Here is an 18,110-nt window from a genome sequence, read left to right as displayed (position 1 = left end):
AATCCTGAGTGCAGAGCCAAGATTAACTCTTGAACACAGCAACACACAGCCCCGCCCCCCAACATTTGTTCTTGTGTGTGGCAGCCCAGGTAATAGTGATGGGTAAATGCTGTAGAGCAGAGACCAGACCCAGGCTTCACTCTCCAGGAATGCACTCTGGTCTTTGAACTGTCTCCATATCCCATCAAGATCTTGTTTTTGGGACTGGAGAGATAGCATGGAGATAAGGTGTTTGCCTTGCATGCAGAAGGTCGGTGGTTCAAATCCCAGCATCCCATATGGTCCCCTGAGCCTGCCAAGAGTGATTTCTGAGTATAGAGTCAGGAGTAATCCCTGAGCGCTGTCAGGTGTGACCCCCCCCAAAAAAAAACTGTTTTTGACGGAGACCATACCCAGTTTTGCTAGAAATCAAAGCAAGCACTTACCACTGGGCTAGGTTCCTGGCCCTCGGGGATAGTGCTGAGCATTGAGCTGGCAAGAGTCCTAGTGCCAACATTTGAGCATGCGTGCCAGCACAAAGGGTTTGGGGCACCTGATATGATGTGCATGCTGGCTGGCTCAGACTCTCTGAATCCCCTGTGGCAGAGGGGGATGTCCAAACAGCCAAGAGGTGGGTATAATCTGGGGCATGTGTTGTAGTCTGGGGTGTGTGTAGGTATATATTTGGGTATTTGGGTATAGTATGGGGTAGTCTGAGGGTATGGAGGTACAGTGGTGTGTGTGGGTACAGCCTGGAGTATATGGGTACAGTGTTTTGTTTGTTTGTCTTTGGATCACATCCGGCAGCAGTCAGGAGTCACTCCTGGCTTTCCACTCAGAAATCGCTCCTGGCAAGCTCAGGGGACCATACGGGATGCCGGTATTCGAACCACCATCCTTCTGCATGCAAGGCAAACACCTCCATGCTATTTCTCTGGCCCCATATGGGTACAGTTTGGAGTGTGGGTATAGTCTGGGAGATTTGTGGATACAGTCTGGGGTCTGTGTGCGTACAGTCTGTGTGTGAGTAGTCTGAGTTTTAGGTACAGTTTGGAGTGTGTGTGTGGGTAGAATTTGTAGTGTGTGTGTATAGTCTGTGAGTACAGTGTGAGGGTGTGGGTACAGTACATGTGTGGGGTATTCTGGGTATAGATACAATCTAGGGTGTGTGGTACAGTCTGAGGTTTGTAGGTACAGTCTGATGTCTGTGGGTACAGTTTGAGGTCTGGGTGCTCTGTGGAGTGTGTGGGGGTCAGTCTGTGTGGGGTATAGTCTAGGGACAGTCTGTAGTTGTGTGCCCTCTGTCCTGGCATCAGTATTTGTGGTATCCTGGGTTCACAAACCTTTTAGGCTCATCCTGGAATGTGGCAGTCCATGTATGGGCATAGTTTGGGCAGTGAAACCCTCTTGTCCCATGGTCCTAGGCCCAGGCAGCCCCCTATGGAATGCACTCTCTGGTGGGCTCAGGCTCATGTGTGGGAAGACTGTGGGATCTGTTCTGGTCTTTCTCCGGCCTCTAACAGATCCCCTGCGGCTCAGTCACAGCAGGTGTGGACAGGAGTCATCCCTGAGGTGCCCTCCAGACAGTTCTGTTTCAAGCCTCAATTGATTATGAGTTAGTGTGGAAGCTGAACCCAATCACAAATCCTGTGACCACGTGGGGGGCACTTTGGGGGAGCAGTGGGCAGCTTTGTGCACAGCCAGCACTGGGGGCCAGATCTCCTCTTGCAGGCTGGAAATCTGCTGGATGTGGACAGAGGTGGGGGTTGTGCAGTGGCCAGAATAAATGCCACCAAACTGCCCTTCAAAAATTTCATCTCTGCCAGAGCAATAGGACAAATAGGCATTTGCCTTGCGCATGGCCAATGAGGGTTCCATCCCCAGCGTCCCCTTTGGTCCCCTGAGACTGCCAGGAGTGATTCCTGAGTCCAGAGCCAGGAGGAACCCCTGAGAACTGCTTGTTAAGTTGACCCCAAAATAAAAGTCTCTGCTAGGCCAGAGTGCCAGTGCAGTAGGGAAGGTGCTTGCTTTGACATAGCCAATGTGGGCTTGATGCCTGGCACCCACATAGTCTCCTGAGAACTGTCAGGTATGTCCCCCAAATCAACCAACATAAACTAAAGATGCCTCTTAGGCCCCTGAGAAGGACAGGGGACTGTGGGGAGACAGGCTCCTGAGGGCCAGGCGGGTCTTACACCTGATCTGGGTGACTCAGAAATGAATTCCGGACAGTAGGCCTGAGGTGGGGGTTCCGCAGATAGCCTTGGGCTCACATCACAGAGCTGGACAGGGTGATATGGAAGCAGTGAGACCGCAGCCCTTGCAGCACTCATAAAAGGATGCTGTTCAGTGCATCTATCCATGTGTCTGTCCAGCTGTGCTAGCCCTCCTGTGACCCAGAAACTCAGAGACAGGTGCATAGTGCTCCCCTCTCTCCTTCTACCCTTCCTGGTGGTCTCACTCTTTTCGGACCCTCCTTCCTCTGCCCTTGTCAGACTGCAGAACGCAGGAGACCCCACTCCACTGTGGGAGACCCCATTACACTGTGGGATATATTAGGGTATTGAGGGGCTGGGGCGTGGCAACTCTGACATGAATGTCCCAAGAGACCCTCTTAGCTCTCCAGGAATGTGGACTGACACAGTTGCTCCCAAGATGGGTTTGTGGAGCCCCCGGTAGGAAGCCCCCTGAAAGCATAGGCCTGCTCCTGCTTCACTGCATCCCTGCCTGCTGCAGGCCACGTGGTCTGGCTCTGAGTTCACTCTCCTGGCAGAGAATTCTCTGGAAGGAGTGGACAATCAGGTGCGGACCTCACAGGCCCACTGAGCATGCCCGCTCTGCACCCCTCGGGTGCCTTCGTGCCAGCTACCTGCCCTGGATCCTGAGTCATCTGCCCCTCACAGCTCAGCGGCTGCCACGTGGGCCCTGGAAGGTATTTTTGGTTGTTTTCCGGCTATAAAAAGGCTGTGTGCGTCTGTCACAGCCTGACTCTGCCCTGAGCCATGTGCTCTGCTGCAGCAGCCCTGTGAGGGCACTAACACCATTACCCCCAGTGCACAGCCTTCAGGGTGTGCTGGAGCTGAGCTTCTAGAACATTTCAGAAAGTTCTGTGGTCCAGTGGTCCAGAAGGGCGGTCCGAGGCTCCTGCAGCACACCTAAGATAGGCCCTGGGCTGGCTCCTCCTAGTGCTTTTCTCCCTCTGCCTATGGGCTGACTCAGCCCCTCTCCTGCCCCAGGGGCCCAAATGGCTGTGCTGACTCCGATGTCCAGGGCTGACTGTGTTCACTGTTTTCACTGTCCCTGGCCACATGAGGACAGGTACACTCAGTATCAGGCGTGCGGGAGCCTGAGTCTGCTGCTCTTGATAACATTTCTGGGCCCCTTCATCCAGATCCTGGGCCCCTCTTCTGAGTGGTACGTCCTGGTTTCCTCCTGTCCACAGGGAGTATGGGGTGTGGGCTGGAGTCACCCCATCACGCTGGGTTCCCCACAGTGGGGCATGGCGCCTACATAGCTCTATTGTTCTCAAGAGCTCCTGACAGTGACTTCTGACAAAGATGGTTCTGAGGGACACACATGGTGTCTCTTGCAGCTGCCCACTGTCCAGCACAGACCTGGGTTTCCCACACATGTCCACACACAGGGTCATGGGTAGCAGCTTTGCAGGGAGGCCAGTGTGTGTGGAGGGTGAGTATCTGCTCTCAGGTTGCGGTGCTCGGTACAAGATGGACAGTCCAGGTAAGGCTCTAGGTCCCGTTAGGCCATCAGATGAGGATAACCTGATGCTGCTGCTGCGGGCAGTGCTAAGGCAGAGGACCCATGGGGGTCCCATGGTCTCATCTCCCAGGAATGTCCTGAAGAAGACTGAACGAGTTTATTTATTTTGGGGGAACACCTGGTGATGCTCAGGGGTTACTCCCGTCTCTGCGCTCAGAAATTACTCCTGGCAGGCTCTGGTGCTGAGGATTGAACCTAAGTCAGCCTCGTGTAAGGCAAATGCCCTCCCTGCTATGTTCCACCCCCAAGCAAGTTTAGAACCTGTGCACTGGCATTTGAAATCAAATGCATTTTGAAGCATATTGAAATCCTGTTCGGAAGTGAGGTCCAAGTCTTGAGTCTCAGCTCCGGGAGCAAAGGTCCACTGGGGTTCCTGTCTACTCCTGCCCTGCTGCTGCTATGGGGCATCAGGTGCTCCTCACCTCTATCCCTTTGCTGGGCACAGCTCTCTTTGGCATGGAATCTAGTGTTGCTTCAGTCACTGGGGCTGTGGGCCCTCGAGGATATCCCTGGGCTGGCCTGCTGCCCGGGCCATGTGGACAGATCCCATTCTGAGGGCACAAAATGGGACCCTTTGTAGCTGCCACCACTTCAACTGCCTTCCAGGGGTCAGTGGATCTGAGCAGGGCTCCCCAGGGCTAGGCAGGGGTGGGGTACCTCATTTCCCCTGGATCCCACTTTGGCAGACGCTCGGGGAATGGCAGCAGCTGGGCAGCAGGGAATGTGTTCCCACTGCAGTGAGGACAGGAAGTGGCCTCTTGGGTCTGGGTGCAGGTTGATGTGGCTGGGGCTTTGGGGGCACATTCTAGACAGGCGCCCTCCCGTTGTCTCACGTTTTCTCAAATCCTGCTGTGAGTGGTGCTGTGGCACTGGCGGTTCTGCTCTTCCTGCTAGGACAGCCCAGTTCAGGTTGGACTGGAAGGTCTTTCCTGAATCATGTGGTCAGCTGCAGGGCTGGGTGGGGAGTCCCAGAGCCACAGATCAGCTTTCTGCGCTCAGTATCCCAAAGCCTCTCTCCCTACCGCTCCCTGGCTCTGCAGAGAAACATCAACTGAGCCTTCAGGAACCTTGAATTCCCTTTATTCCTCCTTTTCCTCCCTCTGATGGTGGCTTTTGAGGACTGAGGGGACTGTGGTGACTGGATGGAGCCCTGAGTGGAGAGTCATGGTGATGGGGCTTGGCCCCCTACAGAGCATTTCTGAAAGAGTGGGCACAGCTGTGCTCCCAGGGCCAGGGGGCAGACACAGTCTAGGGATCCAATAGTCTAATGAGGGAAGGAGTGGGAATAGGGTTGAGAGTGGGAATGAATGTGAATGGGAGTGGGGGTGGGAATGAATGATTGTGTGACTGACTGGTGTGCTGAGGTCTCTTCCGTATCGTTTGTGTGGCTATGAAGAAGCTTTGGGGTTTCCCTGTGGTGGTCCCCTCACACTCAGGGGTGATCCCTGTGGGGTACCTTCACCCTCAGGGGTGTTGTCTGTGGGATTCTCCTCACCCTGGTAACTCCCAACAGAGGATGCACCAACTGCAATTTGAGCGGCTGTGCAAAGACCCTGAGATAAGGGTGAACCTGCCTGTGTGAACACCAGTGCTAGCAGGTGTAAAGAGGGGGCAGCATCTCGAACTTCAAAGGAGGATCAGGGGGATGCTCTTGGATCAGAAGTCCTGTGTTCTGGGGATTTGCCTCTAAGGAAAGGTGTGCTGCTCAAAGCTGGGGGATGGATTGAGAATGTTCTAGAGCAGAGGGGGCATCTCATTCGTGTCCTTGAGCTTTCCATTTCCTTCCTAAGAGCCAGTCAACATCTGGAGCCCGGATTTGCTCACCCTTTTTGCTGGGCATCGTACTGACTGCCATCCCATAGGAGGGACATCTGCTGGGCTCCAGCACTGACCACTATCCCCTGGGGTAGAACGAGTGCCAGGCCCCGTGCTGACTGCCATCTTCTCCCACAGAGGTCTGATCCACAGCTGCTTGCCCAGTTCTACTATGCTGATGAAGAGCTGACGCAGGTGGCCGCGGAGCTGGACAGCCTGGATGGGCGGAAGGACCCGCAGCGCTGCACCCTGCTCGTCAGCCAGTTCCGCTCCTGCCAGGTTCAGGCCAGCTCATGGGGACAGGGAAGCTGTACACTGGGATGGACGCTGGGGCCCCAGTGTACTCTCCAGCTGCCACCCTGTGTCCAGCCTGCTCCTTCTGAATGTGGCAGCTCCAGGGTTTAGGGCAAACTTCAGGTTGCCCCTCACCTGTTGCATCTAGAATTTCACCTCAGAAAGTCCTGGTGTTCCAGAGTTGGAGCAGTAGCACAATAGAGAGGGTTTTGCCTTTCACGTGGCCAACCTGGGTTCAATCCCTGGCCTGCCAGAAGTAACCCTTGAGCACCACCAGGTTGGCTCCCAAACAAACAAACAAACAAAATCCTGGCATTCCAGCTCCCACCCACAGCCAGCTCCTTCCACCTTACCTCTGCACCCTCCCTGCTCAGCCCCTGCATCTCCTCCTCTCCTGGACGTGAGACTTGGGCACCCCCTGCCTGATACCCAGCACCTTTGTCTGTGCTGAAGCCTGGTAACCAAATGCCACAGCCCTACCTGCCTGAACCTTTGTTCGGTACAGCTCACCTTTGTTTTTTTTGTTTGTTTGTTTTTGGGCCCCACCCGGCGGTGCTCAGGAGTTACTCCTGGCTGTCTGCTCAGAAATAGCTCCTGGCAGGCACGGGGGACCATATGGGACACCGGGATTCGAACCAACCACCTTTGGTCCTGGATCGGCTGCTTGCAAGGCAAACGCCGCTGTGCTATCTCTCCGGGCCCACAGCTCACCTTTGTGAGGGGAGGTCACTGTCCCTCACATGGGAACAGCGGCCATGAGGTGGGGGCAGCAGCTGGAGGCTCAAAAGGAAGAGGGGTCTGGTGGGAAGGGATGGTGGCCTGGGGTGCCCCACACAGCAGAACTGCGAAGTGAGGGGGATTCATGGGGTCCAGAAGGGCAGGATGGGGGCATCAGTTGACAGCCACAGGAGCAGGTCCTACCCCTATCTTCTCCATCATCAGGGACTGAAGGTCTGTGTGGCCCGTCCACATCCTCCTTCCACACCTACCCACCTCAGCACCCTCAGCCCAGCAGCCTGAACCTCGAAAGCTGTAGGGGAGTGTGGCCCAGGATCTCAGCGTCCACTGAGGCTGGAGCCAGGCCGAGGTGCCTACAGAGCATTCCTGAGGCTCTGTTTCCTGTGTGGTATCAGCTAGGTCACCCCAAAGGCCAGGCCACTTGATGCTCACAGAATGAACCAGGGCTGCTGGGTTAGCTAGCTCTGAGCTGTAGGTCAGCATTCAGTGTGTTCATCCATCCAGCTGGACAAACCAGTGGATGGAAACCTCAGAAAAGAATTTTAGCAGTTTGTAGGCACTTTATCTGCCCTCCTATGTTGGCTATAGTGCATATCCTGTAGTGCATGTGTAGGGCTGTGGTCCCAGTTCTCAGCACCCCCTTGTTCCCTACAGGACAACGTGCTGACCATCATCAACCAGATTATGGACACTTGCATCCCTCAGGAGCGGGCTCCCAGGGACTTCTGTGTAAAATTCCCAGAGGAGGTTCGCCACGACAACCTGGCTGGCCAGCTGTGGTTTGGGGCTGAGGTAAGTGGCACCCATTGCTCTACCCGCCCCTGTAACCACTTGCTTGGGGCCCCCAGGTAGGTTCCCAACACTCAGACTCCAAACTTTCCCATCCAGCAGGGAAACTGAGGCATGAGAAGACAGTGTTTGTCAGTGGTTTCCATCCACACTTGTAACATCATCAGGGTGTTGGCGTCTGGAGTTCCCCATCCTGCCTCCATCTCTGAACAAATCCCAGAAACTCCTCATTTATTCATTTTGTTTTATGGGGAGGGCACACCTGGCAGCGCTCAGGGTTAACTCTTGACTCTCCATTCAGAACTCCTGGCAGGTTCTATTGACTTTATGGGATGCTGGGGATCGAACCTGGGTCAGCCGTATGCAAGAAAAATGCCCTTCCTGCTATGTTATGGCTTCGGCCCCAGCACCCCATTTATTGTCCTTCCACACACTCTGGTGTCTGCCTACCCATTCCCCCATTCTTGCTTACTTCTGAGTTGCCCAGTTGCTGGGGACAATTGTCCATCCTATCTCCTCTGGAATGGGGTTGGGGCAATAGCTCTGGGGGGGCATGTCCATGCACCTTATGATGCCTGTGTAGCTCAGAGCAGGGAGATGGGTTGAGGGTACAGAGGGATCCTCAGGCAGAAAAAAGAGCCAGTTCCTGGGCAGCTGGCACCACAGACTAGGCTAGAAGGCCCCAGCTGGGTCAGCCCCCAATACATTTGAAGCATGTGGGGAAACCCTGTGCCCCCACTCTGGCTGTATGAAAAGCAGGGACTGCATCCTCTCCTCCACTGCCCCATCCATGGGAGCCTGTGAGGGGGATGCCCGCCGTGCCCATCCTGCAGTGTCTCCGATAGCAGGAGTCCATATGGGACCTGGGTTGGGGCACATGTTGGTGACAGGGCCCAATGCTCCTGTAGTGCCTGGCCGCTGGCTCCATCATCATGAACCGGGAGCTGGAGAGCATGGCCATGCGGCCCCTGGCTAAGGAGCTGACACGCAGCCTGGAGGCAGTACGGGGCACCTTACGGGACCAGGCGCTGCGGGACCTGAGCACCTACACCGAGAAGATGCGGGAGGCCCTGCGCCACTTTGACATGCTCTTTGCTGAGTTCGAGCTCAGGTGACCCTCGTGGGGCAGAGCCTCTCTGGGGACGCCCCACCACCAACCCCTTATCTGCTTGACTGGCTGAACCCCAGCTGTTCTTGTGTGGTTGTGGGGAGTCAGCTAGGGACACACACATCGTGGTGACTCTCCTTCCTGTCCCCAGCCCCATGATGGTGACGTAGGAAGCATTCATTGGTGCTCGGGGCTGTGTCCTGCCATAGCCAGAGCAATTGGTGGTTCAAGTGTCTTCTCGCTCTCCTTTCTCCTAAGAGCCAAACTCGGGCATCCGAGGGACAGGGCCAGCTGTCCTGTGTCCCCTCAGTGGGTATCTTAGGTCCCCTGATGCCCCTCACCTTTTTACTTTTAGGAAGGGCAGCCGCAGGCATGGGGGGCTTTGATTTTCAAGACAGGGACCACACTGGGTTCCCAGGTCGGGAGCGGCTGCAGTCAGGAACGGGGGTCTGGCTGGGGGTGTCGGGCCCACATGTGCTGTCTGTGCAGCTACGTCTCAGCCATGGTCCCTGTCAAGTCCCCACGCGAGTATTACGTGCAGCAGGAGGTCATTGTGCTCTTCTGCGAGACGGTGGAAAGGTGAGGGGTAGAAGGGTGAGGGGTGGAGGGGCGAGATGTGGGGAGGTGAGGGATGGAGGGGTGAGAGGTGGGGAGGTGAGTGGAGGAGTAAGAGGTAAGGGTTGGGGAGGTGAAGGGTGCAGGGTGAGGAGTGGAGGCTTGGAGAGGTGAAGGGTGAGAGAGCTGAGGGGTGCAGGGATGAGGGTAGGGAAGGTGATGGGTACAGGGGTGGAGCGGTGAAAAGTGAAGCTTGCAGGGGGATGGTGGAGGTATGAGGGATAGAGGGGTGAGGAGTGGGGAGGTAAAGGATGGGGGTTGGGGAGATGAGGGGTAAGGGATGGAGAGTGCAGTATGCTGGCCTTGGGCCTTGGGTGATACCGGGACAGGACTCGGCCTGTACTTGCCCGCTGGTGGGCATGTTTGTCCCGGGACACCTTTGGAAGGGCAGAAGCATCGTTTTCTCCTGGTCCTGGCAGAGAGGCCAGGAGCTTCCTTTACTGTGAGCTGGCACAGTGCACCTCTTTCTTTTCCCTGGACACCACAGTGTCATCGGGGCAGCCTTTAGCACCCTTCTCATGAGGGTGTCCTGTGTGGACTCAGGTGCCAGTCTGCTTCTCTCCCTGCCAGGGCTCTGCACTGCGGCTACCTCACCCAGGACATGATTGATGACTACGAGCCTGCCCTCATGTTCACCATCCCTCGACTGGCCATCGTGTGGTGAGTGGCCTCCAGGGCCCTTGTGTGGTTCTGGGGTGACTCCTGGCTCTGTACTCAGAAATCACTCCTGATGGCGATGAACAGCAGGCGAGCAGTTGACCTGACCTCTGGGTCACTTGGGATATCCTTGGCCCAGTTCCAGAGGGTCCCTGCGGAGAGACAGTGCTCGTGCTGCCCACAGTGGCCCCAGGCTCTGTCCAGCAAGGAGAGCCCCGGGGGCTGCTCCCAGATCTCCTGGGAGCCTAGCTAGAGCCCCCACGGTGCTCCATTTGATGCTCCCACAGCTTCTCCTGCCTCAGTATCCCCCACAGGTTGGCCAAGTGCAAGGCAGGGCCCTCATTCCTGTTCCACTAGGTGGGACAGTGGCTGTGTGGGCCGCCACTCATCCTGAGTATCGCATCTCCACTGGAGACTGCCCAACTACTTCCCAGCTACATTCCTGCCTCTTCCCCACCACAGCTGCACCACATCTCCACCACCTCCCCTCCACATCCCTCCACCACATCCTGGCCGTCATGTCCCAGCAAAGTTGGGTTCGAGAGCCCTCAGGCACTGCCAGAGCCTGCCCAGGTACCTGTTCTGGGCTCTGGTTCTCCTGATTAACTGAGGCCTGAGAGCTGGGCAGGGTGCTGGGCTGAGGGGCCTGAAGGCCTCCAAACATTGGTACTGGACCCAGTGGATGTGCTCACCTGGGTGGGGGCTTGCTCAGAGCCGCTCCCAGAGGATCCCTAGATTTGAAGATGCCCCTTCACCCTACCCCTGCACTCCTACAATCCTACCCTCGCCCCACCCCTACAATCCCATTCCTTACCTCCCCACATACAAACTCTTACTCCCTGGCACCCCATACCCTGCCCCTATGTCCCTATGCCCCACCAGCCGTGCATCCCCAGAACCCTTGCATCTGTCTCACTGGGTTCTGAGGCCCCCAGGCTGGAAGCAGTGTCAGAGCTCTGGGTCCCTCTGGGAGTGACCTGAGAGCCTGTTTCTGCAAACTGTCCCCAAATGCTGAGGTGGTGTGCAGGCAGGCACTTCAAGTCCCTCCCCTGTGGGACACAGCTCACCTCATTTCCATCTGGAGCAGCTCCTGTCAGGCCCACTTCTCAGCATTGCCGAGTCCCCTGGGAACTCAGCTGCTCCCACATGCACCCCAGGGCCTCTGCACTGCCTCTGCTGCTGGAGGTGGATGCTGGTGCTCCACCTTCGATTGGGGTGTGTCCAGATGTTTCTGATTATCCTCGAATTCCCCCTAAGACCAGTAAACCTGGTGATGATTTCTCCCCCTTTTCTCTGAACAGGTCTAAGATCTGAGCAGAGGGGGCATACCTGGCAGTGGGCCGGACAGTCTGAAACCCACCACCCCCTTTTGTGTCTTGAATGCAGCGGCCTTGTGGTCTATGCAGACGGGCCCTTGAACCTCGACCGCAAAGCAGAGGACATGTCTGAGCTGTTCCGTCCCTTCCACACTCTGCTCCAGAAAATAAGGTAGGCATGGAAGGTGGCCCCACTTCCAGCCTTACTCTGGTCTCAGCAGTTGGAGTGTTACAAAGTTCCCATGAGGCCATCACGTCCCTTCACATGCCCCGAAGGAGGTCCCACTGGCAGGGCTGTTCTCAGCTTTATGCGGAGGAGTGTCCTGCAGAGCCAGTGTGTGTGGTGGGGGAGATTCAACAGGCCACAAAGGCCTCCAGGCAGAGGTGGGCCAGCCCCAGCTCTCCTCCAGGTTCGCCAGTACGCTGCCCTGGGCTTATACCAGTTCTTGAACAGTTCCTTGAATGGGTGGAATACAGTGTCTGGCACATCAAAATCCCTGCCTTCTGTGTTATCCCAAGCACAAGGGGCCCACTGGTCTGAGGGGAGCAGGGATGTGGGTGTGGCTCCAGCAGTGGCATGCCACTTCAGTGGGCATGGCTGATGTTTGTGCGTGTGCCTCATCCGGTGGGCATGGCTGGCATGGTCATGGCTATGGCTCCTTTGAGGGGGCTGATGTCTTGGGCCTGGTGTCATTGTGGGTGTGGCTCATGCCATGGATGTGGCTGCTCTGCTGCTTCTGTACTGTTTGTAGTGAATGATGCTCTGCCTTTAGGGACTTTTATTATTTTTGGAAACAAGTTAGTTTTCTTTTTTAAGTTTAGTACTTTGAATCCATCTGCCAACGAATCCTCCCGAAACAAGTTAGTTTTTTTTTTTTTGTTTTTTTTTGTTTTTTTTTTTTTTTTTGTGGTTTTTGGGTCACACCCGGCAGTGCTCAGGGGTTATTCCTGGCTCCGTGCTCAGAAATTGCTCCTGGCAGGCACGGGGGACCATATGGGACGCCGGGATTCGAACCGATGACCTCCTGCATGAAAGGCAAACGCCTTACCTCCATGCTATCTCTCCGGCCCCAAACAAGTTAGTTTTAATAGAAACATTTAGAAGTACTTTTGACCTGCTGCTGCTACTACTGCACTGTCTCACAACCCCAATGCTGGCCCCAAATCTCTCACTTCAAACTAGTGTGGAGTCCAGCAGTGTGGAGGTACTGCAGTGGCCTTGCTGTGGCTGCATGGAGGGACACGTGAGGGTGTGTCCTGCTCATGTGTTCATCATATTCTCACTGCATGTTCAGCACATGCTCACCCCTCACCACATGGTCACCATGTGCTGATCCCGTTTTCACCCTGGACTCACTGAGTGTTCACCACCACCCCACCCTACCTCCCGCTCACCCCATGTTCACTCTGCTGCCACTGTGCTGTGTGCCCTACAGAGACCTGCTGCAGACGCTGACAGAAGAGGAGCTCCGGACCCTGGAGCGAAGCCTCTGCATTTCCCAGGATGTTGAAGACCCCGTGGCCCCAGCCCTTGCTCCCGCCTTCCCTGCCCCACTGCCACCCGAGGAGCTGCTCTCAGCACAGGCCCCGGATGTCGAGGCAGAGCTGGCCTGCTCCATGCAGTATGACGACCAGGAGCTGGAGCAGCTCAGCCGCATGGTTTGCCGGGCCGGGGACGAGATGTCCTCCCTGCTATCCCCGCCCAGTGCCAGCCAATCTCCCGCATATCGGCCAGGTTCCCAAGGCAGCCCCCATGGCCAGGCCACCCCAAGTCCTGCTCAGCCACCCACAGGGAGCAGCGATGATGAGGAGGGGCGGGTATTTTTCATGGACGATGTGGATGGGACGGCCGACAGTACCCACCACCAGGACACAGGGCTGGGCAGACGGGGGGACAATCCCATGGGCCCCGAGGTCCAAGAAGGGGACGTGAGTGACAACAACAACATCCAGGAAGACAAGCTGCGAGCAGCAGGTCTGCTGGGCAGTGTTTCCTGTAGCTGCCTGGACATACCTGTGGCCCCCGAGGGCTGGGGGATAGGCACAGGCGATGCGGGCACAGGTGATACTGGCATGGCCGAGAGGATCGCCCACCGGACAGGGGGCATGAAGCTCTCAGCCACTGTCATCTTTAACCCCAAGTCACCCACGGCCCTGGACTCTGCCCTCCCCAACCCAGAAGCTGAAGGGTTGGGCATCTATGCCTCTGGGGGGCTGGTGGGGGACTCTGTGGGAGGTGCCCATCCGTTCAGCACTGCTGCAGCCACCCACTGCCTACTCCAGTCATGCGTATGCTGCGGGGGCTGTGGCGGGTGCGAGGACACTGCCGAGAGCCTGCGGGATGCTGATGGCCCTGGACACGGCGGTGGTGGCAGTGCCTTGTCCGTGGGCACTGCCAAGGGCCCAGCTGCTGGACTGCAGGATCCTCTGTCCAGGGCCACAGGGCCCTCAGAGAATGCTCCGGACATCCCCAGCCCAGGCCCTGTGCCAGGCATGGAGGATGAGCAGTGCAGCTGCCGGGGCAGTGCCCCGGTGCTCGGGGAACCTGAGGCTGCGGCTGGATCCCAGGGCCAGGGGCTGCAGACACAGGCTCAGGAAGCAGCACAGCTGGGAGAGGGGCCTGGGGAACAGCTGCAGCGAGGGCCGGGCCCCAGGTAAGAGGGGCTGGGGGGGGGGGGGCTTCTCCCCATACTGGGCACCTCAGCTCTGCTGGCCTCTGTGTGTGGGTGCATATATGCTGTGTGTATGGGAGAGGGGGATGAGGTATGAAGTGTGTTTGTGTGTGTGTGTGTGTGTGTGTGTGTGTGTGTGTGTGTGTGTGTGTGTGTGTGTGTGGTGGTGGTGGTGGTGGTTTCTCCAGCAACAGTGGGTAGTGGTTGTGCCTTACCTGTGCCTGCTGTCTGCTTGGGACCCAGCCCAATAACCCTTTCCCCAGGCCCCAGGGCACAGAGGGAAGAAAAAGGATGATCTTGCTTAGGGCAGGTTCTCTGGCACCTCTTGGCGCAACCCCAGAGGCACGTGACGGAAAGCAGTGGCTGGCCCTGGCCCTCTGTCCTGCTCTTCCATACTGAAGGCACTTAAGTCACCTCCCGGGCCCCTGCAGAGGTCTGCTGGGAGGGCAGGGAGGGCTCAGGCCAGAAGTTGCACAGTCCCCCTAAGTCCTTGCGGGGTCTCTGCTGTGGGGCCTCCCGGGGTCTGAGTTCAGGTGCTTTTGGGATTAACCCCAGAACTTCACACTCTTCCACTCTCTGGGACCAGCCTGTCCCGTGCCCTGTGTCTGGCACATGCACTTCCGTATCCCCAGACTCCTGACGGGCCCCTGCGCTGTTTCTGGCAGAGAGTACCCTACTGTGTACTGGGGCCCCGTTTTCCGTCTCCCACAGCTCCTGCATCTGCAAGCACCTCAAGCCGGCTGCACCTACTCCCAAGTGGGACTCTAGGCTCTGCTGCCTCTCCAAGTAGCTGTTGTGCGTGCTGAGGGCAGTGACGCTTCCGGCCCCCAACACTCCAGCTTCCCACAGGCTCCTTTATGCTGAAGGCAGCCTCAGAGCAAGGAACTGGCCGTGCCCACTCTGGCCAGTCCTCCCCCAGGAGCCTGTTCCTCAGTTTCTCCTCAGGCCACATGGGGGCATCCACTCATCCTTCAAAGCTCTGAGAGGAGACGCATTCCAGCCTGCCTTCCTCTGCTCCTCCACTAGAGGGGGCTGTTTCATTTTGCACATTTCATTCTTGGGAGTAGGACACAACCTCACACGCACGATAAGCTACATGAATACATACATGGCATGCCAACACATGAGAGACACAGCACACATAACATGGTTCCACAACCTGGATACATGCACAGCACGGGCATGGCATGCAGGCACATTATACCACATGCAAGTTCATGGATGACAATGATAAATGGCATACAGGCACATCCATGACACATGTAGAAACACCCTGTATGGAGAAATATGCAGTAACATGATATGCATGCACACAGAATGCATTTTCACAGGACACCACAAGGTACACAGCAGTTATAACCTCATGCATGATACTCATGGATACATACGTGGCACATACATAACATGCCATACAGTCATAAAATTATTGTGGACATATGATACAATGGGAACAACATGCACATGGATGCACATGACTACATGAGGCAAACCTGGTACAGGTGCCATATATAACATCATACGTGCACACACTTGCTCTTAGCTTTGCCTCATGTGTGACCCCAGATTTGTCTGTCCGGGGTCAGTCCCCATCCTTGGTCGTCACAGGTGGAGTGAGAGCGAGAATCACAGGAGGGTTACTGAGCAGCCCGGCTGCATCGGTGACCAGTGGGATAGGCCATGTCCACGCCTTTCCTCCTCTGTGCTGAGAGGATGGACCCATTTGCCAGCAAGGCTGCTGTTTTCTCAACAGTGTCCATGACTCAGCCTGTGTCCCTGCCCCTCCACTTTTTCCCACTGTGCACCTGATGTCTATACTTGGCATGCATCCCTGCAGGCTTCCAGAGGCTGCTGCGGCTTGAGGCTGGGTTCTGCTTTGAGGCAGGCATGGGGCTGTTAGCAGGACCTCAAGTTCAGGCCAGTACTAGTCCCCTGGACTGCTCTCTTGAGCACCAGGCACACCCCCTTCCTTGAACATTGGGAACAGCAGGGTTCCCAGAACAGAACTCAGTAGGCCAGTCGCCCAAGGATGGGTCAGACACAGCATTTCTGGGCGTCAGGGGAGCCACCCTGCGGTTTCTGTGGGAGGTCCTGGCTGCAAGTGACAGTTTCGTTGGGAGGCAGGTGCCGTATCCTGGCGCCCAGAGAAACAGGCCAGCTGCCAGCATTCTGATGCCTGGCACCATTGCCCCCTGCCTGTGGCCTATGGAGAATGCCGATGCCTCAGTGGCACCCACAGTTGAGATCTGGGCAGGAGTAAAGTACCTTGGACTGGAACCCCGCATGTGCCCCAAGCCCTGCCTTCGTCAGCTGCATCCATCCAGGATGTCTCGGCAGTTGTTGGCAGAGTGGTTTGAAACCTCAGGTCTTCTGCCTCCTTCCTTTTTACTCCAGCTTAGGGAGCCTTTCCTGAGGGAAAATAAGCTCCCCCCCTTTTGGTTGTTGGGCCACAGCCGACAGCACTCAGCAGTTACTCATGACTCTGAGCTCAGAAATTACTTCTGGCAGGCTCAGAGGACTATAAGGAATGCCGAGGATTAAACTCAGGTTGGCTGCATGTAAGGCAAACGTCCTTCTCGCGGTGCTGTTGCTCAGGGCCCTGAAAAAGAGCCTCTTTTCTCCAGCTGGTCCTCAAGGACAGGCCTGTGGGCCTGTCTAGCCCAGTGTCCTTAGTGCTTCCTCTTTGCCAGGGTGGTCCTGATGGCTGTGGACTTGAAGACCCTGCAAGGGGCTTAAGAAAGGAATAAACGGGGCCGGAGAGATAGCATGGAGGTAGGGTGTTTGCCTTTCATGCAGGCGGTCATCAGTTCAAATCCCAGCGTCCCATATGGTCCCCGTGCCTGCCAGGAGCAATTTCTGAGCGTGAAGCCAGGAATAACCCCTGAGCACTGCCGGGTGTGACCCAAAACCAAAAAAAAAAAAAAAAAAAAAAAAAAGGAATAAATATAAGCACAAATAATCTGAGCAATATTTTGAGTGTTAAATTCAGATGACTGGGCCGGGCGGTGGCGCTAAAGGTAAGGTGCCTGCCTTGCCTGCGCTAGCCTTGGACGGACCGACCGCGGTTCGATCCCCCGGTGTCCCATATGGTCCCCCAAGCCAGGAGCCACTTCTGAGCACATAGCCAGGAGTAACCCCTGAGCGTTACCGGGTGTGGCCCAAAAACCAAAAAAAAAAAAAAAATTCAGATGACTTCTCTGTAGAGTTCTCAGAAAGTTTTAAGGACCTTTCCCCTTCACCAGTGTTCCCAGCTTCTCCTAGATCAGCTTTTTCCCGCAGCTCTCACCTCTCCTCCCATAGCTCCCTTCTTCCCACCTTTCCCTTTGTGCCCACAAAGGTGTGAGGAGACAGAATCGAGGCTAGAACAACAGCTGGTACTGCCCACTCAGGCATGGCACAGGCAACTGTGGCTTCCTTGCATAGCCTCACCATGCCCAGGGCTGGTTTCCCAAGGTGGCCTTCACTGTCTGGCAAGGCAGTATTTCTCCCTGGTGCATCTCCCTGATGGCTGCCAACAGTTCCAGCTGACAGTGTTTCCCATGGCGTGCTTGGTGGAGTTTTCCACACTCATGGCCATAGGCTTCTTCCTGGGGTCACCTTCCAGCGTGTCACCAGTCATCTCACATCTTGGTGCTGAAGACACACTTAGTCTCCCTACTTGTAGGCAGGTGTCTTGGCTTGGCTAGGAGCCACAGGAACGTGCCTTTTCCACTGGGGGCCCCAGACCTATTATTTGGTTACTTAGTCCTCTCCATCCCCACATGCTGGGGGACAAGTGTGCTGGCACAGTGCCTGGCTGTGACCAGGACAAGACCCAGAGAGTGGCCCAGGGCAACAGCAGGCTCAGTGCACTTTGCCCCCCTAGGGAGCTCCTTTCTTCAAGGCTCTTCAAACTCTTTGGGGGGACCCATCCAAGCGATGCATGGAAGCTCCCAGGGCCACTCCCAGGAGTGCTTGGCCGCAGGACTGGAGAGTTGGGCTCTCAAGATTACACGCAGCAGGCACTGTGCCATCTGTGCCCTCTCTGAGACTTCCAATCTTCTTCTTTCCCCAGTGAGTGACCTTTAGTGAGAACACAGGATTCAGACCAGAGACATGGTTCTTAGGGTCGTGAGTCCAGATCGGACTCCCTGCCCAGCACTGCAGGGTGTGTCCCCCAAACCCAACTGAGAAAGAGCAAAGTGCTCTGCCCAGACGCGGTGACCATGCCCTTCCTTGCACCGCACAGCTGCGCCCAATACCTGTGGCTCCATCCTCCCTCCAACGGGCCAGTCTGGGGAAGGGTGGGCAGGTCAGACTGGATTGTTCAACTCCCTGGGATCATAGCTTGTGGCTGTGGTCTCTGAGGCTCCT

General features: G+C 56.3%; 1 protein-coding gene across 4 annotated transcripts in view; it reads left to right on the top strand.

Annotated features, from left to right (window-relative positions):
• The first annotated feature begins 5,514 nt into the window (after positions 1 to 5,514).
• ZFYVE28 (zinc finger FYVE-type containing 28) overlaps positions 5,515 to 18,110 on the top strand; it is a 31,073-nt gene continuing 18,477 nt past the window's right edge. For 2 of the 4 annotated variants that reach the window (XM_049789706.1, XM_049789707.1), the window contains exons 1-7: positions 5,515 to 5,850; positions 7,258 to 7,395; positions 8,301 to 8,503; positions 8,990 to 9,079; positions 9,686 to 9,775; positions 11,159 to 11,260; positions 12,525 to 13,742. In XM_049789706.1, coding sequence (XP_049645663.1) covers positions 7,288 to 7,395; positions 8,301 to 8,503; positions 8,990 to 9,079; positions 9,686 to 9,775; positions 11,159 to 11,260; positions 12,525 to 13,742 — 1,811 coding nt within the window. In that variant the 5' untranslated portion in view covers positions 5,515 to 5,850; positions 7,258 to 7,287. Of the gene's footprint in view, positions 5,851 to 7,257; positions 7,396 to 8,300; positions 8,504 to 8,983; positions 9,080 to 9,685; positions 9,776 to 11,073; positions 11,261 to 12,524; positions 13,743 to 18,110 lie in introns of those variants that run through there. The other 2 variants (XM_049789709.1, XM_049789708.1) reach the window with 2 other exon arrangements.

The sequence above is a fragment of the Suncus etruscus genome, chromosome 16 (assembly GCF_024139225.1).
Source record: "Suncus etruscus isolate mSunEtr1 chromosome 16, mSunEtr1.pri.cur, whole genome shotgun sequence".
Lineage (NCBI taxonomy): Eukaryota > Metazoa > Chordata > Mammalia > Eulipotyphla > Soricidae > Suncus > Suncus etruscus.
This window is presented reverse-complemented; position numbering and strand designations above follow the sequence as displayed.